Source organism: Pelophylax lessonae (genome assembly GCF_965119305.1).
Source record: "Pelophylax lessonae genome assembly, chromosome: 6".
Taxonomy (NCBI): domain Eukaryota; kingdom Metazoa; phylum Chordata; class Amphibia; order Anura; family Ranidae; genus Pelophylax; species Pelophylax lessonae.
This window is the reverse complement of record NC_138773.1, coordinates 230,409,003-230,436,613: the sequence shown is the minus strand read 5'-3', so window position 1 is coordinate 230,436,613 and position 27,611 is coordinate 230,409,003. Positions and strand designations below refer to the sequence as shown.

General features: G+C 41.2%; 1 protein-coding gene across 5 annotated transcripts in view; it reads left to right on the top strand.

Annotated features, from left to right (window-relative positions):
• HDAC4 (histone deacetylase 4) overlaps nt 1-27,611 on the top strand; it is a 666,648-nt gene that overhangs the window by 288,001 nt on the left and 351,036 nt on the right. Inside the window, exon 1 of one of the 5 annotated variants that reach the window (XM_082260871.1) lies at nt 2,767-3,166. The exons of 3 other annotated variants lie outside the window; for them this stretch is intronic. In XM_082260871.1, coding sequence (XP_082116997.1) covers nt 3,154-3,166 — 13 coding nt within the window. In that variant the 5' untranslated portion in view covers nt 2,767-3,153. Of the gene's footprint in view, nt 1-2,766; nt 3,167-3,859; nt 3,883-27,611 lie in introns of those variants that run through there. One more of the 5 variants, XM_082260873.1, reaches the window with a different exon arrangement.

Sequence of the window (27,611 nt, the reverse complement as noted above, 5' to 3'; positions counted from 1 at the left end):
AAGTGGTTAATAAGCGGTGTTTCATCAAACACTGCTGTTTTTTTTGTATTTATTTATTTATTTTCTTTGCGATACAGCTGTATTGAGGTACTTAAAGTAGCTAAACTAATTTCAGCTATTGTTTTTAAGTGAAAGTAGACCATTGATGCTGGGCTGAACTCCACATTTTATCAGTAGTCACAGTCTGAAAAAGAGAGAAAACCAATAACTTTCTGTATTTGGGGTGACACGTTCGTTTACATTGACATTTGATGGTGCTTTAAGGCCCCATGCACACGGGACGTTTTTACAGCCGCTGTAAGCAGCGTCAGGCGTTTTTTTTTTTGCAGCCTAAAAACGCCCCTCCATGTTATTCTATGGCCTCATGCACACACAGACGTTTTTGAGCTGTAAGTGGCCTAGGCGTTTTAAAGCTGCAAGAAGAACCCACGGCCTGCGCGTTCTGAGGACCAGCGTTACAGCTGTAAAAACGTCTGACACTGCTAAAGGCTGAATAACGTTGCTATAACGTTGCTTAACGTGCGTTAAGCCACTTTATACATTTTTTCTTCCATTCAAAATCAATGGTTCCCTATGGGAGCCTATTGATTTGAATGGAAGGCGCACCACAAGTCGGGATGATCCGACTTGCAGCGCGACTTGCGCTGTGAAAATCTTGAGGGGAAACTCCACGCCAAAATGGGAAAAAACGGCGTGTGGGTCCCCCCCAGGTTCCAAACCAGGCCCTTCGGGTCTGGTATGGAATTTGCTCTTTTGCTGTCCGCTCTTCTGCTCTTTTGCCCTTGGCTCTTCTTCGTTCTCCGGTCCTCCTCAGATGATGTCTCCGGTGATTATGCCGGTTTCTGCAGATTATTATATAGCCATTAGGGGCGATTATTATATAGCCATTAGGGGCGTGGCATCTCGACGACGTCACCGGGAGGCCCCACCCCTTATGTCACAGACGACGTCATCTGTGACATAAGGGGGCGGGTCTCCCGATGACATCATTGGGCGGCCACGCCCCTAATGGCTATATAATAAGCTGCAGAGACCGGAGACCGGCATAATCACTGGAGACATCGTCTGAGGAGGACCAGGGAAAGAAGAAGAGCCAAGAGCAGAAGAGCGGACAGCAAAAGAGCAGAAGAGCGGAGGGGGAGAAGAGCCCCCCCTGCCCTAAAGCACCAACACCCCCCATGTTGAGGGCATGTGGCCTGGTGTGGTCCAGGGGGGGTGGGGCCGCTCGCTCGTCCCCACCCCTTTCCTGGCCTGCCGGGCTGCATGCTCGGATAAGGGTCTGGTATGGATTTTGGGGGGGACCCACACCATTTTTTCGGCGTGGAGCTACCCTCTAATTTCAATACCAGACCCGAAGGGCCTGGTTTGGAACCTGGGGGGACCCACATGCCGTTTTTTCCCATTTTGGCGTGGAGTTCCCCCTCAAGATCATCCTGATCCGACTTGCGGTGCGCCTTCCATTTAAATCAATAGGCTCCCATAGAGAACCACTGATTTTGAATGGAGGCAGAAAAAACGCTGCTAAAAGCGACGTGGCAAAACGTGCAATAACGCAAATTGAAAAAGCTACTGAAAGCACGTTTTTACAGCTACTTTTTCCCGGCGTCAGAACTAGCTTTGCAGCACGTTTTTTCTAACGCCCCATGTGCATGAGGCCTAAATGTAAGCTGCACACGGTTAACTCCTCACAGCAATTGGGTGTATAGGATCTATGATTTCAGAAAGCCTTCCAATGTGCAAGGTTGGAGTGACTTGTGCCCCATACACTTTGATTTCTGTGTTTGGAAGTGCATTGAATCTGGCAGACAGAGATGGCGAACCTTGGCACCCCAGATGTTTTGGAACTACATTTCCCATGATGCTCACCTATACTGCAGAGTGCAGGAGCATTATGGGAAATGTAGTTCCTAAACATTTGGGGTGCCCATCCCTGGACTAGAGAATCGATTGCATGAGGTGCCCTCACTTGTGTTGAAAGCTCAGGATTTTTCATTTGCTGTGTGACATTGATTACGCTGATAAGGGTGTGGTCCAGTGCCCAGTCAATATTAAGTAGTTTATCTCCTGTAAACTAACAAAGATTTACAAGATCTGCTCTTTATTCTAAACCTGTAAGTCGTTTTGTGTGCAATTTACATATGAAGCACTTTAAAATGCGTGCATTGCATAAAGGCCTTCAAGGGATTAGACTCCATTGAATTTGTTACATTGATGAAATAGGTGTATAGAATACCTGAAGGCTTTCATTTCAGCTTGTTTGTGTTTTTGTGATATTTATAGGGCGAGTGTCGTAGACAATGAAGAGACTGTTTGCAGGTAATTGATCTGTGCAAAGCGGGATTAGATAGCAGTTGTTACCAGCATCCACCTCCTCATTTCTAAAAATGGGGCTGTCAGAAGAGCAGCTGCTGTTCAATTGGAGGGAAATGCAGCTAGCAGCTGTTAATCTTCAGCACTGCGGGCTGCACGAGGAAGGCTTCCTGGACATACTCACATCTGCTCTGTATTGACTGTTTATAGAGGGTCTGCCTATTCTGCCTTGCCATATCCGATCCGTGTGGTATTAACCCTTTCTCAACTAGCATCTATGTTGAATACAGGTTATGTAATGTTGAAGTGCATTTACTGCTGCTGTGTACATTATAAAAGGAGAACATTCTCCTGTGAACTGCTATCAGTTCTGTTTGCTTAGTGTATGTTGGTGTTCAGACACCGTCTTTAGTGCAGATTTCTTTGTCTGCGGCTTATTTTTAGTTATCTCTGTTGTCAATCATGCACAGTTTAGTATTTTTAAATCGGATATGGTATTGTTATTGCCCTTTTCTTCAGGAAAGCGGTAGTGGTGATTTTTTAGTCCTTGTAGCTATCTGGGTATGTTCCAGCATGGTAGTATGCTTTGTTTGGTCTCCCAGCTGTTGAAGCTTGCTTACTTGTCTTCAGTGTCCTGTGTGCAGATCTGTCCAGCCCCCTCACCCAGACAGCAAATCAAGCTGCTTTGCGTTGTGCAACACACAGTTATTCACAGCTCAGCAGGAGGCAGCTCTACTCCTTGCTTGGATTAATTTTACCCACATTATTTTACATCTTTTGGGTTCTCTGCACAAGTCTTGTGCTTTTTCTGGATCTCTGAGAACAAGAGGACAACTGTATTGCATGCCGACTGTCTGTAAGTCCAGCATTCTCCTTGTTTTATTTAGACTGTACGTATCAAGTATTTATTTTTCCTCCAGAAACCAGATTTTCATGAAATTGGTTAAACTATGCAAATAGACTTACACAATGTTTATGTACATGCATTATTTTATTACTTCTATGTCTGTCTGTATAGTTTATATATAGTAGTGAAATCTGTTAACATATAGTATGTGAAAACTGTTCAAATGTTTGTAGATTGCCATACTATTTGTGTTATATACAGTGCAATATATATATATGTTGAGATTCTTTATACCCAACACATTGCATTGAATGCACTTTGGCATTTCTTGCTTTGCATAGGTCTATAAACGGAGACACATTTATAATCATTACTGATTTACATTTTCTAGTTCTAAATAATTGGTATATTAAATGTATTGATTTGACACATAGTGACCAATACTGAAATACACAGCTATTGGGTAGGCAGAAACTACACAGCCCCACGCAGTAACCCCTGCTTTGTCACTGCACGTTAAAAACCAAGCAGAGATTTACATGTCAAATATAGCCAATCGGCTCTCCCCAGCACTAAATACTGTCGTTCATGTTGCTAAGAGGTTAACAGATGCGGCTCCACCCTCCTAGACATTGACACTAATCTTTGACATGCAATGAAATCACAGCAGTGTTGGGTTGGGGTCTTTTGCAATTAACCAAGGAACCTGGTATCTTCTCAAAAAAGTAATTTAATAGACTGGTAAAACATGTATTGTAAAGCATGTATTGTAAACACAGTTATCGAGTGGTGTGGCAGTTTGTGCAAATTTTATATATTTCTTTAACTGTGTTTTAAACATTTTAAAATCTGTTGTCATGCATGAAAAGAATGAGTGTTGCGGCAAGTCATGTTTGCTTTGTAGCGAGTTGTAGGTTGGGAGCAGTTCCTGGAAGCTCAGGGTGGGGATGGAAGGTCCTATCGTTTTCCTATCGACAGAAATATTAGCTTTGCAGCCTCTTCTCTCAGTGCTCCCTAGTCTCTTGCTAATGGTGAGGCATAAATGTTTAAGTAGGTTTGATGTGTTTTTTTCCAGCTAGAGCTTCTCTTTGTGTGGTGATTAATTTTTATGGTCCCACCTCCTACATCTTTACACCATACCATGCATGTAAAGACATATTGCTGAAAGATCCTCTTTGGTTCTGGCTAAACTTCAGAATTTGATAGTATTTTATTATGCATGGATGTACTTCGTACTTCTGTTAGAGCTATTTTGCACGTTTTGTACATGATTCAGAGATAACTAGTTGTTTACAATCTTCATAATTAGGTTTATTTACAATAGGAGATGTACATTTTTTAATCATTGAAATGTTTAAAATTGTCTTGTAATCACAATAAAGACCAAATTTGTAGCAATTGGATAGATTTTATTACTAATGTTTTGTATATCTAACCACTTTCTATTATTTTGGTGACCAGTTATGTATCTGTAGTTGGGATTGTAGCTAATGTTGTGTATGCATTATGAAGATGGGATTATAGGGGATAGAAAGCAATATACAAAGTGCAATAACCGTTAGTCACCAATCTAAGTTCTTTTTTTCCCTAGTCTGATGACTGAAGCTGAAGTTTTTTTTTTTTTTTACCTTCCTTTTCCTTACGAAATTAGAACAAAAATTATTTTCTTTCTTGAAACCTTGTTTTGCAAAATCTGTGAGCCTCTGCATAATACTAATTTATGTTTTCTAGGTATTCTCTGTGACAAATTCTACACAATATTTTTTATTTTTATTTTTGGTAGAAAGAAGTGTGGTGTTTCCCTTACCAAAGTTTAAAATGACTTGTTGCATTGTTCTTGAAACAAATTTTATTTATTTCAAACTGATTATTGTGAATTAATAGGACTTTAAATATCAAAGTTGACTACATGCGCAGTGTATGGTGCCTGAAGTGTGGCCGAGGAGTTAGCTATGGTCCCTGGGGATTTGCGTTACACTTGGGCTTTTTCACAACCACAGTGTCTACTAGAGAGAAACCACAGTGTTTCCTCAGGTCAAACAACAGCGTGTCTGTGGTTTGTGTGTAAATCACTGAGGCGAAACCTGAAGTTCCTCAGTACAGTACATCACTGAAGTGACACCAAATCTTTTGTTAGTATGTTTAAAACACGTTTGCTAATGTCAGACTGGTGCATTTGTGAACTTTTTGGAAGTTCAGTAATTTAGATATAACTGTTGCTGTCAGTGTTAATTTTGGCAGCAAATTTCAATTTAGTTTTAGTCTTAGTCTTAGGACTAAAATGGCATTTTAGTTTTAGTCCTATTTTAGTCTTCTGCAAGTGTTTTAGTTTTAGTCGTATTTAGTCGACTAAAACTCCAGTATATTTTAGTCGACTAAAACGCCCTACATTTTAGTCGACTGAAACTCATTTTAGTCATCTATAATCAAATGGGTGTAGTTCAATTGTAATTTGTAATGCATTATTTAAGCATTTCTCTACAATTTACAAACTCATTATATACTACTGCTGGTCCTGGAGTGAAAAATCGAATATGTTAAAATTTATGCTTTGAGCATGCACCAGTGTTAATTTTTGGCAGCAAATTTCGATTTAGTTTTAGTTATAGTCTTTTGACTAAAATGCCATTTTAGTTTTAGTCGTATTTTAGTCATCTGAATTGTGTTAGTCGACGAAAACGTTTTAGTCGACGAAATTAACACTGGTTGCTGTTCAACTACAAAGACTCTAATCTGCTAGTGTGGTGTCAGACAAATGTGCTAATTTACACAAGGTACATGAGCTTACATGCAGCATCTTGGCCCACCATTACACAGGAGTCTGAAAAATGCTACACTATGGATTTCCAGTATAAACTTCATTAATTGTCACGTGAGCAGTTAAATCTTCCAGAAATTTTCAATGTGGCAGAAATACACAAATCATGCTCCTAAAATCATTTTAACACTTAAAATGCCATGCTGAGAACAGTGTAGAAATGGACCTATTGATCAACTTACACCACAAGTGCCAGTGTTGACAAGTAGTGTATTGAATGTCCATTATTTTTTCATCTTGCTTCAATGTTGTGCAAATGTTGCCAGTAAAATGTGTTTTGTATAGTTTAGGCCGATCTCCAGCCTTGCCTATAGGCTTTCGCCTATAGCCTTGTACAGGCTTGTCTCCTGTACTGAAAATGCTTAGTTAGATTTCACTGTACACTGTTACCTTCTCACAGTGTACATTAGATGCTGCAGCAAGTGAGAACCTGTTTTATTTTCCGGCTGGAGGATATCCAGCATCACTTGCCCTTCCCAGTCTGACTGTCCCTGACCTGCCCCTTTCATCCAGTGAATTTCAGTTAATTATATTGTGGAGTTTCAGCGCATCACATTTGGGCCTTACCTAGGGTGTTTTGTGCGCAAATGTTGTCTATCTAGCAAACACCTATTCCTCCAGACAGGGGTCTGTTTATCAAAGCTTTGACATTTGCATAACTTTTCCAAGAGTAATTTCACTGCTAGTGTCAAGGCTAAGGGCTCTTAAGGGCTCTTTCACACGGTCCGCCTCCGTAGGCGGATCCGTGCTGCTCAGCGAGGATCGATCTGCCGATCCCCGCTGAGCCGGCGGATGACAGCTCCGTCTCCGCTTGCAGTGCGGAGAGGGAGATGTCACAGCCCCCGCTGCTCTCTATGGGGGATCGGATGAGAGCGGACCGCCTGTCCGCACTCATCTGATCCCATCTGATCCCCAGGACGGATGGAAAATAGGGTTTCCATCCGTCCGGATTTCACGGACAGGATCGGATGCGGATGGCAGCGGGTGTCAGCGGAGGTGTCTCCGCTGACATCCGCTGCTCCATAGGGCTGAATGGGCATCCGATCAGATCCGCCTAAAAAAATGACAGGCGGATCTGATCGGAACGCCCGTGTGAAAGAGCCCTAAGAGGAGTATTGAAGACAGGGTGCTGGAAGCCAATTACAGCACCCTGCTGACCACTCTCATCAACCGTGACCAGCTTGCATTGATGAGAAGCAGAGAGACCAGTTGATGATGCTCAATGGGTCTAAAATAAATATTTTATAAGTAAAATCTAAATGCAGAGCACCTGTCCTCTCTAGCCAGGCTTCAACTTCAAATCCAATGTTCAGCTCTTCTTTTTGGCCATCAAGCCTTCCCCCAAAGCCCTCTTCACAACGAAGAAAAATACAAAACTCTGCATATATATATGCAACAAAAGACACCCCTCAGGGACTTCAGGCAGTTTAAGAGTCAAAGTAAATGAGTTTATAAAGGCTGAGGCCAATTTAGTTGTATGCAATAGTAAAATGGACAGAGGTCCATAAAAGACCATAACCTACAACAATACAAAAAAATATGTAGACTACAGAGCATCTATTTAAAAAAAAAAAAAAAGTACCCCAAACTATGAGATGCAACCCACAGTAATTTCCTACATATAATGGACTGGCTGGGGGATCTCAGAGTAAACCCGACATGTTTCGAAATGAATCCTTCTTCTGGGTTATTGGGGGTACAAATAAATATTTACATATGTTAGAAAGTAGTTTGCAAGCCTTCAGATGGAGCTGGAGCAAGACATACAGTGCCTTGCCAAAGTATTCACCCCCCTTGACTTTTTACATATTTTGTTACATTACAGCCTTAAGTTCAAAGTTTTGTTAATCTGAATTTTATGTGAGGGATCAGAACACAATAGTCTACGTTGGTTAAGTGAAAAGAGAAAAATATATACATAAAACAATTTTTTTGAAATAGAAAACCGAAAATTGATATGTGCGTATTTATTCACCCCCTTTGTTATGAAGCCTATAAAAAGCTCTGGTGCAACCAATTACCTTTAGAAGTCACATCATTTGTGAAATGATGTCCACCTGTGTGCAATCTAAATGTCACATGATCTGTCATTACATATACACACCTTTTTTGAAAGGCCCCAGAGACTGCAACACCTAAGCAAGGGGCACCACTAATCAAACACAGCCATGAAGACCAAGGAACTCTCCAAACAAGTAAGGGACATTGTTGTTGAGAAGTACAAGTCAGGGTTAGGTTATAAAAAAATATCCAAATCTTGGACGATCCCCAGGAGCACCATCAAATCTATCATAACCAAATGGAAAGAACATGGCACAACAGCAAACCTGCCAAGAGACGGCCACCCACCAAAATTCATGGATCGGGCAAGGAGGGTATTAATCAGAGAGAGAGCACAGAGACCCAAGGTAATCCTGTAGGAGCTGCAGAGTTCCACAGCAGAGACTGGAGTATCTGCACATAGAACGACAATAAGCCGTACAAGTGGCCAGAAAAAAGTCCTTATATTCAGCAAAAAACAACATGGCACGTTTTGAGTTTGCATGTGGGAGACTCCCAAAATGTATGGAGAAAGGTGCTCTGGTCTGATAAGACTAGAATTTAACTTTTCGGCCAACAAATAAAACTCTGTCTGGCACAAACCCAACATATCACATCACCCAAAGAACACCATCCCCACAGTGAAACATGGTGGTGGCAGCATCATGCTGTGGGGATGTTTTTCAGCAGCTGGGACTGGGAAACTGGTCAGGCTTGAGGGAAAGATGGATGGTGCTAAATACAGGCATATTCTTGAGCAAAACCTGTACCACTCTGTGTGTGATTTGAGGCTAGGACAGAGGTTCACCTTCCAGCAAGACAATGACCCCAAACACACTGCTAAAGCAACACTTGAGTGGTTTAAGGGAAAACATGTAAATGTGTTGGAATGGCCTAGTCAAAGCCCAGACCTCAATCCAATAGAAAATCTGTGGTCAGACTTAAAGATTGCTGTTCACAAGCGCAAACCTTCCAACTTGAAGGAGCTGGAGCAGTTTTGCAAGGCGGAATGGGCAAAAATCCCAGTGGTAAGATGTTGCAAGCTCATAGAGACTTATCCAAAGTGACTTGGAGCTGTGATTGCCGCAAAATGTGGCTCTACAAAGTATTGACTTTAGGAGGGTGAATAGCTATGCACAATGACTTTTTCTGTTATTTTGTCCTATTTGTTGTTTGCTTCACAATAAAAAAAAAAAACATCTTCAAAGTTGTGGGAATGTTCTATAAATTAAATGGTGCAAATCCTCAAACAATCCGTGTTAATTCCAGGTTGTGAGGCAACAAAAAACGAAAAATGCCATGGGGTGTGAATACTTTTGCAAGGCACTGTATCTCACTTCACAAAGAGGTACAAGCACATGATCCAAAAAATGTGCATCTATAAGAGCCCAACCAAATAGGTTGAAGCCAGGTTGCCATAAGCAGGAGGAAGAGGTTAAGGACTTGGAGGGGTTTGTGCACTGCTGGAGGTGTAAAGCCATCCACAATAAATCCAGATCCAGTCTTCACAATGAAGGGGGTGCTATCACTCCTAAAAGTGGGGGACATCTGTTACAGTTTGCCTCTCTGGGTTACAGATGTCCCAGTCCTGTGGGTTCAATTGATGGTTTCAAGGGGGTACACACCTCTACCACCACACCACTTTGGCCAGTACCTCCATAAGTTAGGTTTAAACGATTCTACTCAAATCAAAGCCCAGTATTCTTCCTATTCTAGATTTAAAATCGCTCAACAAATTTCTTCAAGTTCCAACTTTTTTCATGCAAGGCCGGTATTTGCCTCTCTTTGACAAGCAGAATATCTGGCATCTGTGGACATCCAATATGCCTATCTGCATGTTCCCATTTAACCACCTCATTAGCACTTTCTAAATTTTCTGAATTTTGAATTGGCAGGCCACCACTTCCAGTTTGCCATAATGCCCTTTGGCCTATGCTCTGCTCCCAGAATGTTCACCAAGATCTTAGCACCTCTGGTTGCCTTTCTCAGGACTCAGGACATCCAGGTCACAGGCTATTTAGACAACCTTCTTCTGAAGGACTCCTTTCCCTTCTGGCAATCAACAAATGTCCACAGGACAATTCAAATGCTTCAGACTTTAGATGTCTGTTCAGTCCTCATCTGCAGATGTTATAGCAGGGTTAACCTTTTTACATTGGAGGAACCCTTTTGAGATCTCAGGAAACCACTGAAATGATCAGATCTGCAACTCACCGAACATTGGTGTGATCAGTGAGCTGTTGATATAACAGTGATTTTTAGAAATTGCATTGATGTAATGGTAATTATTTTATAAATAGCATCACATAATAGAATTAATATTTAAAACATATTTATTTTATGTGAAACTTGTGCTGGAGTTTCTATTTTACTCAGTTGCTGAATTCTGGGTAGAAATTGAGGTAAGCAGTGTGCAGAGAATCAGCAAAGCAGAACACGGGGGGTCAGGAGGGCAGATTACTTGTGGGGGAGGGGGCGGCAGCAGGGTACATATTACCATGAGGTACAGCAGGACATATTAACATGAGGTACAGCAAGGCACATTACATGAGCTGAACATTTTGTTACAAAATTGTAGAATGGGATAGGGATAGGGATGACCCTAAAAACATACAAGAGTTTTTGTATAGAAGTCCCTTTAATAGCATTGATCTTGGCTATCTGTGAAATATTAAAATGTTGCCTTATATTCAGGAGTTGTTTAATGTGGGAAAACACTGCAACTCAGCATCACAAACCATAAACACTATTTATTTTTATTATTGAAAGCAAACTTACCAATCTATCCTCATCTCCATGCTTTATTTTCCAAAGGAATCAATGTGAAAGGCAGCCCCTACCCTGGCATTTCTGGTCGTGGCCATCTTGAGTAAGGGTAGATGATTCATGTAGCATTGACCTCCTGGATTCCAACTACCCTTAAAATGGTTGTAAAGTCACTGTGCCTAATTACTAGAAATTCCCTCTGTTATTTAAAGCTATGTTTCAACAGTGTCTTTGTTTTATAACAATTATGCAGCATAATATCTTATTTCCCAGTTCTGCTGTGTGGTCATGTGACAAACCGCAGCTCTTCTTTCCTGTTTTGAGGACTACAGTGGGAGGGGCTGAGAATCCCCTCTGATGTCAGCCCTTCGGAGAGGAGGAGAGCAGCGGGCGGTCACATGACCGTACAGCTGCGCTCCAAAAATAGGTATTGAGCTGCATAATTTTTACAAAGCAAAGAAACTGTGCCATATAATAATGGGGCTTCTAGTTATTAGGCACAGTTACTTTACACAGAATAGCAGCAGGAGGGGAGGGGCGGGTAGCAGATCAGCACTGGCTCAATAGCTGACAGGCAGGGAAAGAGGGGGTGGGTGAGAGACAGCAGCCTGACAGAGGCACATAAACTGACCACGGTATCATGGATCAGCAGCCATGATTACCGTTGCCAGCACACGGGGATACAGGAACAGGCAGGATTAACTAGGTATTTTACAGCATAAAGCGGGACAAATGACACAGCACAAGCACTATGCTGTATATTGTACTTTAAAGGAGGCAGTAGGAGAGTGTACTTTAGTAGGAGGGTGTACTTTGTGAAAAAAAAAAAAAAAAAAACCTCCACTCCTCCAGGTATAGGTAAATTATGTCAAACAACCCAGAAGATTTCTGGGTTGTTTGACATCATTTGCCTATACCTGAAAAAACAGGAACCAGGTAGTAGCTGAAGAAGTGTGTTAAAAAAAAAAAGGCAAAATAAGTACATGTTTTATACTTTTCCATTTACTAATGCTAGTAGTATAAGGTATAAAAAGAGTCAATGTTGATTGAGAGTGACGTTCTACTTTACGTTTAAGTGTCAGGGAGGAAAGTTGGCCTGGTAATGAGTGTGGTATGTTAGAGTCAGAGTTGTATAAAGTACTCGAAACCCATACTTGAGTAAAAGTACAAGTGCTCGATCAAAAAGTGACTTGAGTAGAAGTGGAAGTGCTCGATCAAAAAGTGACTTGAGTAGAAGTACTGAAGTATTCAACATTTTTTGTACTTAAGTATTGCAAGTAGTTTTTTTAAAAATTTTGCTACTCAAGTACTGAAAGTAAAAGTACAAGTACTGTGTTATGTAGTTATTAAAGAAAGAAGTCAAAAGTACACATGACATTATACACATTTTTTTGAACTTCATGAAACCTGCCATCTACTGTTCTGGCAGTGGTAATTTTTATAATTGTAACGAGTAACTATGCAGCACAAAAAAAAAAATATCGGAGTAGAAGTATTGAAATCATCGAAAAAATGTAGTGAAGTAAAAGTGGAAGTAGGAGAAAAAAATTCTACTCTAGGAAAGTACAGATACCGCCTTTCGGTATTTAAGTACAGTAGTGAAGTAGTTCTACTTAGTTACTATACATCTCTGGTTAGAGTTCAAGTGATTCCAAATTGGGCAAGAGTGGTGACCCACGTGAATGTAATACTGTCTCAGGAGGAAGGAAAATGCTTATTGTAATAGATTTTGTTTGCTTGATTTCTAGGCCAGAGATAGACGCAAATGTATGTATAGAGGCCCGAAGTTTTGGTATGGAAGTGTGTGGGGAGGTTAAAACATTTTTTAGTATATGGTTGTTTCATATGAATATTTTGTGTGATGCCTGACCATTCCTTTGCCTCTGATTAGGCTCAGTGTTATGTGTTTCATTGACGGTTATATCCGAACAATGAGGATGGGTAAGAGGGCAACCTTGGTGAGTGCCTTCAATAATATGGCACAAAATATGAGTGGAAACCATGATATCTTAAAGAGATTTGCAGAGGGTTCCCTTACATGAAAATAAATTGTCTGGACTCATGTGAGGTAACCCTCTGCAAATCCCTATTTTCAGAAAACTGCTAGATATAAGCCTAGATAAAGAACCAAATGCTTTGTGCATATCTAAGGCAAAATTGGTTCTTGCTAGAGACTTTGTGCTTAGTGGCTCTGGTAGAGGACACTGCAAATCAGTTGCTTGGTGTTTGGGGTTGTATCCCACTTGAATGTGCTTGACTAATGATCCAAGAAAGTTATTCAAGCATAGGGTTTGAATTTTTAACCATTTTAATATGGATATATATAAGGGAAACAGGGCGGACGTCTGACCAGGTATAATAGTACTTATGAGGCTTGGGTGTCATAATGATACTAGCTGAAACTATGCCTGTTCTTCCACCACCATTTAGAGAATTAAAAAATACATTTTTTTTTTTTTTAGTACATGCAATTGACTGTTTTTATGAAATGCTGTAAGCTTTTTTGTTAATAGGGGATGTTGGATTTATAAATATGGGGGTATTTGGCATCACAGTAAGTTGGGGAGGAAGAGGGGGCTAAGTGAATTTGCAGGGATCTTAGATTGGAATGCTTTGACTCACTTTTTTTGTGGTGTATAGCTTTTGTACCTATTAAGGAATACCATGGACATGTTAAGAGATTTGCAAAATTGAAAGAGTAAATGTGTTGCAGTGTGAAGTTAAAAAGAAATGAACAAAAAGTGAAGGAAAGGGAAAAACCGAATGAAAAGAAAAACAAAAATAGGAGGGGGACTAGGGTCCTGGGGTCTTATGGGAGGGGACAAGGGAACAGCCATGAGACTGAGTGCTAAGCTGGTGCCTTGTGACTGGTGTTTGTGGTCTGGGTGCCTCTGAGAGATCTGTGTGATCCTTCCTAGAGTAGAAACAGTATCTCCCATGCATAGGCCTGAAAAACTTGCAGGTCCCAACACTTTACCTGTAGAGAAGCAATCCATCCCCCAATGTAGGCTATACAGAATACAGCTGGGATGTCTTGCCTGGGTATGCCACAGATAGCTTCCATAAGCATTAAACAAGTTGATATGTGTAACTTATTACACGTGGTGTTTGCACCATACACTGTCAGGTTAACTATGATCCCATCGTGAGGCATTAAAGTGTTACTAAACCCAGGACCCTGCATTCACTATATCTGGTCTCCCACAGTACACAGAATGTGGAAATGTAATAGTTTTGGTAAATATAAACTGCTAAATACCTTTTATCATGAGCAGTATATAGCAGTCTTGTGACTTCTGTCAGTGCCTGGTTAAAGCTTGTAGGAGTTTTAAATAATACTGCACTGGCTGTCCTATCAAGGTCCTGCCTCTGTCTGGACAGTTCTGCTTGGCCCTGTGCTGATCACATGCACTCTTCCAAGAAGAAAAAAAAACTCTCTAGCAATACACACCAAACTGAGCATGTGCAGCCTTACTCTAGTAACTGTTTTATCTGGAGATGTCTGTGCATACAGGGTCAAACAGCCTTATTTACACAATGCAGAGGATTAACACCTTAGGTTCCACAGTGAGTTTAATGAGCATGCTTTACTGCATATACAGTCGAATTTTACTGTTTTGGGTTTAGTAACACTTTAAGACCCGGATAGATGGGGTGCAGTGGGCACCTCAATAGCAGGTGTCCAGCTGTGTGGCAACTACATTGTAACTGATTGCAATAGCAAGGATATGGATGCAAACATTCACACTATGGGAAAGTAATAGACAATGCTAATAAAACATTAATGAAATTAAATTGATTCTGATTCCTTCAAACAAGAGGCAGTGAGGGTAAGTACGACAAGTAAAACAATACGCTAATCCTGGGTGGTATGTTGAAAAAGCACCATAGTACTTTTTTCTTCCATTGCAAGTCATCTAACTTTAGCGGGCATACATATAAACACAGAAAATAAACCAAAAACACCTGAGCTTAGTGTCTATTGTCTAAACAAACTGCAGCACCCCTTTATTGGAATACACAATATGGCCAAATATATCTTTAAAACAAGTTCCCTACTACCTGTGACATTATGACGTGTGCAGTCGATGCTGAGCAGTAGCGCCGTGTTTAGAGTTTTCCTCTTGATAACATCATCTCTTGTGTGTAAATTTGCCTATGTAGCACCCTCCTAGGTAGGTGCTACTGAGAGAGTATAGTTTTTGGCTCTGTCTGCCTATCAGAGGAGCTTGAGGCAAATCTATATTGCTTTCTGTCTAGCCGAGAGCAGGATCTGTTAGTGAGGTCTGCTCAGTATGTGATTCATTGAGTCTAGAGAGTGTTTCACATTGGTCCAATAGGGAGGCATGTTGGGCAGTGGGAGGAAACCTGACCAATGGATACATAGGCTTTGATACAGTCCTGGTGATTGTCAGGGACAGGCTGTCTCAGTGCATTCTGGGATACTGTATAAAATCCAGGAGCACATGTGCCGCGGGGGAGGGAGGGTAGCAGTGGCATGTGGCATTAGGAGATCTTCCTGAGGGCCAGAGGAACGGAGCTGAACCCAGAGGTCCAGAAAAGCTGAGTGAGGGGGAGACCTTTGAATAAACAGTATTGTGAGTACAGGGGATCGTGTCAAGGGGGCCTCACCTGAGGGGGGCCACCCCGAAGTAGGATAGTCAAAGTAAGGGTGTCAGTGGTCAAGAAAGAGGATACTAGGAGAGTGTCACGAAGATAACTTTAGTTCATCAAGTCATGTGGAAAGAGATTTAATCTTAAATCCATCTAGTGGCATTGTGGATCAACAGCCTGGATGTATCAACAGATAGATGTCCTCCAAACTTTGTGCATAGGTTATCTGGAGTATCCCACCAATTTTTTAAAAATTAAAAACAAAACAACAACATACCCCTGGATTAATTATTGACTGAGCCAAGAAGTAAAGTAATAGACTGTGAATGTTGAAGTTGTTAATGGTAACCCAGGGGAGCCCGGAAGTGTTGAAATCCAGTAGGTCCCGAAGGGGGCAGTGCTACAACTAAATAAAACATATGCCATTTTTGATATTGGGCCATAGAGTATTCTACAAATTTTTTCTGATTACCAGTCGGATGATTGTGGAGTTGGTCCACTAGAGCTTTTGGAGACGGGTTGGGGCTATTTGATGTGTTGAATCTTGCACTTCAGTTTGTTTCCTTTTAATACATCAATGCCAGATCGACCTAGAGATCTGATTGATCTGGTAAGGAGAGTGTATATTGGTGGTGTGACACTCCACAGGATCATTTTGGCTGACTCTTTTTTCCACTCTAATTCTGGAGAAGTTTATATATATATATATATATATATATTGCGCATTATGCACTTGCACTTTGCATGTTGCACTTTATTAAGTTATGGAAAGCAGGAGCAGAGGGGCGCCAAACTAAGTACATTGTTAAAAGCAATGATTTAATAAAAGTCAAACAATTGGCAATCACAAGATGGATGAGTAATACAGGCAAGGATGGGTAAGATTAGTCAGTCTCCAAGCTTCTCCGGGCCATTCTGGTGTCGCAGCAGCCTTGAGCAATAGCTGTGTTGCTGGCTTCTTAGCAGGAAGTCACCGCCATAACCTGGCATGGAACGCAAAATGGAAGTGACTTCACAGCGCATGGCGTGCTGGCCTACTGATCTGTCGATGGGCGGTAACGCGTTTCAAAGCTTCCACTTCTACAGACAAGGTTTGACTTTTAATAAATTATGCTTTTAATACTGCACTTGTTTGGCGCCCCTCTGTTACTACTTTTTGTCATACAGAGTTATCTGCTTCACTCTAAGGGTGCTGCTGCCAGGTGCGGTTTAATATTCTTTCCATCCCATGGACTTTTAACTGACTCTTTCATCACATTATGATGTTTGTTGATTATATGTCCAATACATCTCTCTAGCGCCACTATATACTGTTTTTTATTCTTTTTTTATTCAGTTTTAGTACAGGGGTTGTATGAATTCTAAATCGAATTGCACTTTATATTAGTTTATTATTTGAATAATTCAACATATGTTTTATGATTGCTTTCAAGATTAACATGTTTTGATTATTAACATAAAAAAATATTTTGATTGCACTAAGACACTTATGCAGTGTTAGCTGAAGCAAGACAGTAGTGCAGAGACTTACAAAGTCTTTTAATGTGTAAGTTGCTGTGCCTTAGTGAGAAAATTTATAATAAATTAAAAAATTTATTTATAATAAATATATTTATTTCATTTTTGTAACGTTCGTTAGGAAAATAATAGGTAGTCTCTTGTAGTAGAATGAAGACAGTCCAGTAAATGGTAATCTTGAGTAACTTGAACCATGTGATAGCATAAAACTTGCAACAGAGCTCGCCAAATGAAAGATGGGGGGAGTCCTATTTACTTATGAGCACTGAGGAGATATCAGGTCCTGAGGATAGAAAGCCATATTGCTCTGGCCCTATAATGTTCTATTTGCAGAAAACTGCTAGTATGTAAGGTCTAGATAATCAAATGCTTTGTGCTGACCCTAGCAGCACTAGGGTCATCCGTTTGAATCTCAACCATGGCACTACAGCCTGGAGTTTGCATGTTCTCTCCGTGCTTGCGTGGATATCACCAGGGTACTCTGGTCTCTTACCAGACATCAAAGACACGCTGAAAGGTTAAATGGCCAGTGTATTTATGAATAGGAGTTAGAGACCTTAAATCTCTTAGGGGCAGGGACTGATTTGAATTCTCAGTATATATGTAAAGTGCTGTGTAAATTGAAAGCACTATAAAAGTACAGTATCTGTAATAATAATACATTGATTGATCTAGAAGAATACTCTTTTCTGACATGTTCAGTCTTAAATAAGCATCTTCCACAAATGTACTGCCCAAGTACACTCCATTCTAAAAGTCTTTTAGGCGGTATGGAACTTCCGCAACCGAAGTGTTGTGCATACTTGTGGTGGGTTCACACTATTGTGACTTATCGTGCATCTGCCTCCACACTGCAATACACAACTACTGAAATCACATTGTTCTCTATGGTGCCCCTTCACATCAGAATAGGAGCACATAACAAATGCATGAAACCAAAAACTCAGAAAAAATGCTCTGAAAGACGCATGATTATGCTGTTGCACTGATGTAAATGTAAGCTAAGAGTAGCTTTAAATATATTGCAGGGTATGTTGCTTTGAATATCATAGCTAAGGATCAAGACATCTTGTAACAAAATTAGCTTGTAGGTTTTTTTTTTTTTTGGGGGGGGGGGGGGGGGCTGCTTGGCAAAATGGCTAAATGATGTATTGTACAGGGGACTAGCATTTTGAGTTTTTTTTTCTTTTTTTTCTATGGCTATGTTTCTGAGGCTATCTTTGCTAACGTCACTCATGCCCACATGTGAGAGAAGCTGTGCCTGGCTTGGAATGCTGGGCCCCCCATTAAGTGGCTCAATGTGCACATTTTAGACACATCACTTGTGGAATTTTCTGTTGGTCTCAGATAAATAGTTGGGAGGAAATGTGTGCGGTTTTCACAGCAAAGCATAACCTTCCTGTCTTCTTGTCTGCCCGGCTCAGTGAAACACAGGCTCTTGTCGGGGGATACGGATCATTGGCATGTAACTGTTTCCTCTGCCTCCATCCCCTCATCTGCATTATATTTTCTTTAAAAGACTTATTCCGCCCACTTTCCTTTAAAAAAAAAAAAAAAAAAAACCTCATCATTTTATAATTAACTTCTGCACTGGGAAGTTTATTTTATGTAGGAGGAAAGTGGTAGACAATGAGCACATTCTAAATCACTGTGTTTTCTGTGATCAGAGTACAGTCAAAAGTAGTACTCAGTTTACTAAGAAAGGTAAAGGGTTGCTTTTAGTACATACCTTCTCTGTCCTGGTGCAGGACTGTGTTTGCAGGAGTTTTTTTTTTTCCTTCTCTGTGGCCAGATCCAATCCCCCCAACATAGAAGTATGCAGTTTGTGAATACCTTGCTAGCTTTGTAGAGGTTTTAGCTTGGCTACTAATTTTGTGTAATCTATGGAAGTGCTTCGTATTGCTTGTAAAATATCACATTTTTCAGGAATCAATCTTTTTGCCACAAAATAACCCATTAAGAGGCACTTACACTGCATACCGGCCAAGTAATCCTCATAGGACAGAGTGGTTCAATCGTGAAGGATGGTCGATCAAAGTGCATCCATATACTCCTGGGTTATGATGGCTTGGTCTCTCGGAGACATCCTCCGGTAACCAGCATTGCAATTCATATGAATGTCATCTATGACGAAACGCGTCAGCCGTTTTTTCTGTCTGTAATCACTTTGTTTACTACAGGCCGGTTACCTGCGGATGTCTCTGGGAGACCAAGCCATCATAACCCAGGAGTGTATTAATGCACTTTGATCAACCATCCCTCATGCTTGAACCACTCTCTCTTATGAGGATTACTTGGCCTGCTTGACCCATTTACTTTTAGGTACCTGGGTCCATATTGTTTTTTTGGTCAACGCATATGTTGGTGCCGGGTTCTTTCTCACTGACAATTTTGGATATCTGAACACTTCAGCTTCACTTTTTGGTTTACCAGTATTTCTCACATTATGTGAATTATGGAATCACTTTTTGGGATATGAATGCATTGTTTTCATTTCACCAATTTTCACTGTTATATGCACAATTCTTTGATTGCATATTTACTGAGCGCTGCACTTTTTCTGTATGTGATTATTGGGCAATTTTGTATGTCAATTGTACTTCTGGCAGCTTCTGTTTCATAGCGCAGTGTTTTTCCACATGTATTACCTTACACTGAATAATCAAATGCAGCATTTTCAGGGTGGTCCCCATTCATTAGGGGCAGTAAAAAAAAAAAAAAAAAAAAACCCCATAAATTTTCCTCTGATAAAAAGGTACTGATGTTCCTTGCTCCTGTCTCATATGTCCTTAAACCATTGTAGGAGCCCATTGGGATGAGTAGATGATGTCAACTTTAGCCATTAAGTATGAAAATTCTTCTCAACACCTTTATGGCGCTTTTCCACTGCATGGAACCGAACGGTTCGGCTCGCTTTTGTGCTTTTCCACTGCTGGTACCGCATGGTATAATGTAGGAACGGTTCGGTATGTTACGGCTGCGCTTTTTCCACTGCATGGAACCGAACGCTACGGCTCTCAAAAACAGTACCTACTCTATTGTGGTTCCAACAGGTACCATAACCGGTACCATATCCCACAATATCCCACAATCCTTTGCATGCAGTCACTACTAGCCACTGATTGGTCAGAGAATCCCACCCACCCAGTTGTTATCCCACCCACTTAACTTTCGTACTATTTTATGCGGTACCAGCTGTGGAAAAGCAAGCAGGGCCGAGTAGAGCCGAGCCGGTACTTGCAGTGGAAAAGTGCCATTAGTTCTGAGGACTATGTAACAACATGTTTGCTTTCAGGCACATGGCCCAGAATGCTTCATACCACAGGATTTACTTTATATTCAGTACAAGCATGGCAAACAGGTAAACGTAACTGCCACCTTCCCCAGCTACACATATACACCTTCCTATCACTTCCTTGCTTTTTTGCCCTTGGATGAGAATAAAGGAAGCTCTGTGAAAGCTCGAAGTCATGAACTAGAGCTAAAAGTGGTTCTAAAGACGCAGACTTTTTTTTTTTTTTTCTTAAAGCATTCTATGCTTTAAGATGAAAAACACCTGTGTGCAGCAGCCCCCCTAATAATTACTCATCTCCATCCAGCTATGTTGCACAAGAGACTCGGATGTCCGGCACTCTCTCTCCTGATTGACTGACTGTGACACCGCAGCAGGCGCTATTGGCTTCCGTTGCAGTCATTCAATATCAGTGAGCCAATGAAGAGAGAGAGGGGCGGGCCGAGCTGCTGCTCCGTGATTGAATGGACACAGAGTCGGAGTGCCAGGGGGTGCCCGAGAAGAGAAGGAACAGGGCTGCTCAATACAAAACCACTGCACAGAGCAGATAAGTTTGACATGTTTGTAGTTTTTAAACAAAAAAGAAACCCAAGACTTTAGTATCACTTTAAATCAAATTATATTGCAGAGTTGCCCAAATCCTCCTTTTGGGGTCCACTGCTAGGACTCTTGGCTCTTGACTCTTCAACTCCTTCTTTAAGCTGAAAATAGTTCTTTAAGTGTTACTAAACCCACAATAGTAAAATCAGTCTGTATATACAATAAAGCATGCTTATTGTTATACTCACTGTGGAACCCAAGGGGTTAATCCTCTGCATTGTGTAAAAAAATCTGTTTGATCCTGGCTTCTCTGATCTCCCCTCCTTCCACAGTCTCCTGAAAATTTCCTGATAACACAGAGTCCATGGAGTCAAGCTGCACATGCTCAGTTTGGTGTGTATTGCTAGAGAGTTTTATTTTTCTTGGGAGAGTGCATGTGATCAGCACAGCGCCAACAGAGGGTCTGGGATCTTGTACTCTCATAGGACAGTCAGAAAACTCCTCCTACAAGCTTCAACCAGTGCTTGACTGGACACTGATAGCAGTCACAAGACTGCTCTAACTGCTAATGAGAAAAGTTATTTAGCAGTTTATATTTACTAAAACTATTGCATTTCCATTTTCTCTGTACTGTGGGAGACCAGGTATAGTGAATGCAGGCTCCTGGGTTTAGTAACACTTAAAAGTGATTGTAAAGGTTTGTTTTTTTTTTGTTTTTTTTTTTTAAATACCAAACATGTTATACTTGTTCTGTGCAAGGGTTTTAGCACAAAGCATACCCAATCCTCCTCTTCTGGGGTTCCCCCTGCGTCCCTTCTGGCTCCTCCTCTGCATCGGGTGCCCCCACGGAGAGCCGCTTTCGATTTTGGCACCCGTATGGGCACGCTCAAGATTCCCGCTGCTGCGTCAATTGACTTGGCCCCACCCCCCACTCTCGTCACTGGATTTGATTGACAGCAGTGGGAGCCAATGGCTCCTGCTGCTATCAATCTATCCAATGAGTACCCAAGACATCGGCTGGAGCTGCTGGTCTCGTGCTCGTTGCTTGAATGTTCAGGTAAGAATAACAGGGGGTCTGGGGGGCAGCAGCAACTAAGGTTTTCCACCTTAATGCAAAGAATGCATTAAGAGGAAAAACCTTGAGACTTTACAACTCCTTTAATGCCTTGTGATGGGAACATAGCTAACCTGACAGTGTATGATGCAAACACCATGCGTAAAAAGTTACACGCATCAACTTGTTTAATGCTTATGGAAACTATCTGTGGCATACCCAGGCAACAGACTTTCCAGCTGTATTCTGTATAGTCTATGTTGGATGGTGGATTGCTTCTCTACAGACAAAGTTTTGGGACCTACAAGTTTTTTTTAGGCCTATGCATGGGAGACACTGGGTTTCTACTCTAGGATGGATGATGAGAAAAGCAGTTTATATTTAATAAAATGGCATTTCCATGATCTGTGTAATGTGGGAGGCCAGATATAATGAATGCAGGGTCCTGGGTTTAGTAACAATTTAAAGGATGTTTACCTTTGGTAACATGTTACATGTTTCACCCATTTTGTACTCCTGGGCAAGACAGATACACTGACAAGTCTGCAGGAGTCCTGCATGGCACCGACGATCGGCAATGGTGTACAGGCTCCAAGTAAAATAAATAAATAAACAAATGCACAATTTTCTTTTTTTTCATACAGAATTGTGCATTTATTTTTTATTTTTCTAAAAGGTGAACTTATCCTTTAATGACATTGGCTGTATGTTTGGGGTCTTTTCTGTGCTGCAAAATAAATTTGGGGCCGATCACACGCCTCCCTGATGGTATGGCATAATGGATCTGCCCTTATCTTCAGCTTTGGGGACACCATTGATCCTGACCAAATCTCCAACTCCATTTGCAGAAATGTAGTCCCAAACTTGCAAGGAATCTCCTCCATGCTTCACTGTTGCCTGCAGACACTTAATATTGTACCGCTCTCCAACCCTTCAGCAAACAAACTGCCTATAGGCAAATATTTTACATTTTGACTCATCAGTCCAGAGCACCTGCTGCCATTTTTCTGCACCCCAGTTCCTGTGTTTTTGTGCACAGTTGAGTTGAAAAGCCTTGCTTCCACATCGGAGGTATAGCTTTTTAGTCAAAATTCATCTATGAAGACCAACTCTGGGTAGACTTCTCCGGACAGTAGATGGTTGTACCTAGGGCCCACTGGTTTCCTACAGTTCTGTGCTGATGACACTGCTGGATATCTTCAGATGTCGAAGGGCAGTAAGGATGATGTGACTTTAAACTGCTGCATTGTTTCCTTTGCCGACCGCTATGTCTACAGTTCCCAACTGTGCACTTTCTGTGTGCTTCTTCAAAAGAACTTAAATAGCACATCTTGAAATCCCAGTCTGCTTTGAAATCTTTACCTGGGAGAGACCTTGCTTTTGCAGTAGAATTACCTTGTGTCTTGTTGCTGTGCTCAGTCTTTCCATGGTGTATGACCTGTGATATGAAACGGTCTTCCACAATCTCACCTTAGAAGCAGAGTCTGGCTGTTCCTCACCCAGTTTAAAGCTTCCTACACAGCTGTTTGTTTCAGTCAAAAACTATGTTTCTACCTACACATGAAATTGATTGATTAGCCCCTGCTTGGTAAAATTAAACTGTTACTAAACCCACAACAGTAAAATCAGTCTATATATGCAATAAAGCATGCTTGTTATACTCAGTGTGGAACCTAAGGGGTTAATCCTGCGTATCCTCCTGTGTAAAAAGGCTGTTTGATCCTGTGTTCTCTGATCTTCCCCTTCCCCAATCCATCTGCTCATAGTTAAGAGCCTTGGAGGCACTCTGCACATGCTCAGTTTGGTGGTGTTTTGCTAGAGAGTTGTTTTTTTATTTTTTATGGGATGGTGCACGTGTTTGCCACAGGGCCAATCAGCATTGTCCAGACAGAGAATCAAGGGTCATGCAGCCTCCTAGGGACAGTCAGAGGAGAATGAAAACTCCCTCCTACAAGCTTTAACCAGTGCTCGGCCAGACACTGATATAAGTCATAAGACTTTTTTATATTACTTATGAGAAAAGGTAATTAGCAGTTTATATTTCCTAAAATAATTGCATTTCCATGTTCTGTGTACTGTGGAGACCAGATATAGTGAATGCAGGCTCCTGGGTATTACTAACACTTGAATTACACCTGACTCTAATACTACAAAATCCCTGACTTTTGTGCAACTGTACAAAGTGTGCAAGTGTAAGAATTGATGCTAGTTTGCAGCCAAAATATTAATTTGATTTAGTTTGTGCTTTGCTCATTTTACATTTCGCAAATTAATAAAAATCAATTAACCTCTTTTTGGCCACCTGCCTTTCATTGCACTGTGGACAGGCGGCCCGTGCAGGCAAAGCAACGTACCTTTTCAGCGCTTTCAAGTTTAGGACACTCGCATTCAATTATGAAGAAATTCGATTTTTTTTTTTTTTTTTTTTTTTATGTATTGGATATGTTTTATAGTAGAAAGTATTTTTTTTCTTTATCACAAAAAGACCAGTGGTGATCAAATACCACCTAAAAAGCTCTAGTTGTGTGAAAAATAGCACTTTTGTTTGGGGACAGTGTTGCATGACCGCCCAATTACCAGTTTAGGTAGCGCAGTTCTAGATAGAAAAAAATGACCTGGTCATTGGGGGGGGGGCCCTTACAGAGCTTAAGTAGTTAAAATATACGCACTGCTCAAAAAAAGCAAACACTTTGAAAACACAGATTTTAATGGGGAATAATCTCATGCTGGATATCTATACTGATACGGACTGGGTAATGTATTAGTAACAAAAGGATGCCATATCATTTGATGGAAATGAAAATTATCAACCTACAAAGGGCTGATTTTAAGGACACCCCAAAAATCTTAGTGAAGAAAATATGCAGCAGGCTAGTCCATTTTGCTGAAATTTCATTGCAGCAACTCAAAATGGTACTCGCCTGAAAACGTCAGGGCATGTTCCTAATGAGACGGATGGTGTCCTGGGGTATTTCCCCCCAGATCTGGACTAGGGCATCACTGAGCTCCTGAATAGACTGAGATGCAATCTGGCGGTGTCAAATGGACAGAAACATAATGTCACAGAGGTGTTCTATTGGATTTTGGTCAGACGAGCAAGGGGGCCATTCAATAGTATCAATTACTTTATCATAATATCAATTAATCCTCTAAGAACTGGCTGCATACTCTGGCCACTTGGGGCTGGGCATTGCCGTGCACCAGGAAGAACCCAGGACCCACTGCACCAGCATAGAGTTTGACAATGGAACCAAGGATTTCCTCCCAATACCTAATGGCAGTCAGGGTGGCATTGTTTAGCCTGTAGAGATCTGTGTCTCCCCAGACCATCACTGACCCACCACCAAACTGGTCATGCTGAGCATTGTTTCAGGCAGCATAATATTCTCAACGGCTTCTTCAGACCCTTTCACGTCTGTTACATGTGCTCAGGGTGAACCTGCTCTCATCTGTGAAAAACACAGGGCGCCAGTGGCGGACCTGTCAATTCTGGTTTCCAATGGCAAATTCCAGTCAAACCCCATGGTGACAGGCAGTGAGCAGAGGGCCCACTAGAGTACGTTTTGCCCTCAGGCCACCCTCATGAAGTCTGTTTCACATTGTTTGGCCAGAGACATTCACACCAGTGGCCTGCTGGAGTTCATTTTGGAGGGCTCTGGCAGTGCTCAACCTGTTTCTCCTTGCACAATGGAGCAGATACCGGTCCTGCTGATGCATTTAGGACCTTCTACGGCCCTTTCCAGCACTCCTGGAGTAACTGCCTGTCTCCTGGAATCTCCTTCATGCGCTTTAAACTTCTGGGAATGGCACATATTGATGTGCCATTCTGGAGGAGTTCGACTGCCTGTGCAACCTCTAGAGTCCAGGTATTGCCTCATGCTACCAGTATTGACACTAACCCTAGCCAATTGCAAAACTAAAGAAAACTAGAAATGATAAGTCGGAAAAAAAATTCTCCACCTGTAAAACCATTTCGGTTTTGAAAGTTGTCTCATTGTTGCCCATCTAGTGCACCTGTTTCATTAATACCAAAGCAGCTGAAACTTATTAACAACCCCTTCTGCTACTTAACTGACCAGATGAATATCTCAGGAGTTTAATTGACTTGATGCTATACTCTGATTAAAAAAGCATTCCTTTAATTTTTTTTGAGCAGTGTATTTTTGAAAGCATTCTTACTTTACAGCATTTCTTCACACCTGCCTCCAACTTTGCACAGTACTGCATATTAAGTTTATTTGTGATTTAAAACTTGGATCCCAAAACTTTTTATATAGAGAGCCAGTCACAGTGAAATGGTCAGTTATCTAGTTTGCAAGAATTTTCTCATTGCACCATTCTATCTGCTGCCATTTATATTGAATCTCATACGTGGTTTCCACTCATTTACCATTTCTTTTTTTGCTACTCCCGAGTGCTAGGTGGCGGAAAATACAGTATATCCAGCTTTGTTCTTTAGCATTTTGATCAGCACTGTGTCAAGGGAGAAAGATGACGCAGAAAAGTTCTTCCTTTGGGTCTTGGTGAAATCCCCTTCCACACATGTTTTATTGCAGCAGAGCAGTCGCTTTTCCGTCGTGTTCCTCCTATTTTGTGGTGTCCTGGTCCCTGTGGACTGTGTGTGTGTGTGTGATTTTAACCACTTCTGGCTCGGAAGATTTTCCCCCTTAACCACTTAAGCCCCGGAAGATTTTACCCCCTTCCTGACCAGGGGGTATTTTGCGATTCGGCACTGCGTGACTTTAATGGACAATTGCGCGGCCATGCAACGCTGTACCCAAATGAAATTGATGTCCTTTTTTTTCCCACAAACAGAGCTTTCTTTTGGTGGTATTTGATCACCTGTGCGATTTTTTGATCATGCGCTATAAACAAGAAAAGCGACAATTTTGCAAAAATAACAATATTTTTTTTTTGAAATTGCCCAAAAAAATGTAAAAATCTAAATTTTTTTAACATTTTAGGCCAATTTGTTTTCTGCTACATATGTTTGGTAAAAAAAATCACAATAAGCGTATTTTGATTTGTTTGCGCAAAAGTTATTACGTTTACTAACTAAGGGAAAGATTTTTGTCATTTTTATTGTTTTTTTTTTTTATCGAGTAATGGCGGCGATCTGCCTTTTTGTTATTTTTTTTTTTATTTTGCGGGACTGCGACATTGCGGCGGATAGATCGGACCCCTGACTGACCTTTTTGACACTTTTGGGGTTACCAGTGACATTACTACAGTAATCAGTGGTATACATATGCACTGTTACTATAAAAATGACACTGGCAGGGAAGGGGTTAACTTAGAGAAGGAGGGGTTAAGTGTGTCCCTGGGGGCGTGTTTCTTACTGTGCAGGGATGTGGCTTGTGATGTAACAGCAGAGATCAACGGTCCTACATAGGACCGTATGATCTGTGCTGTTACACAGGGGAGAATGACAGACGGCTGTGTTTACATTAGCCGCCTGCCTTTCTCCCTCTGTAACCGACGATCGCGAGTGAGCGGGTGGTGTCCGTGAACGAGCGGGGGCGGGAGCGCGCTCGCACCCTAGTGGTTAATGACCAGGCCATATTTTGCGATTCGGCACTGCGTTATTTTAACGGACAGTTGCACGGTCGTGCGACACTGTACCCAGATAAAATTGATGTCCTTTTTTTCCCCTCAAATAGAGCTCTCTTTGGTGGTATTTGATCACCTCTGCGACTTTTTTTTGCGCTATAAACCAAAAAAGAGCGACAATTCTGAAAAGAAAAAAAAAAACAATATCTTTCACTTTCTGCTATATAACATTCCCAAAAAAAAAAAGTAAAAATCTAATTTT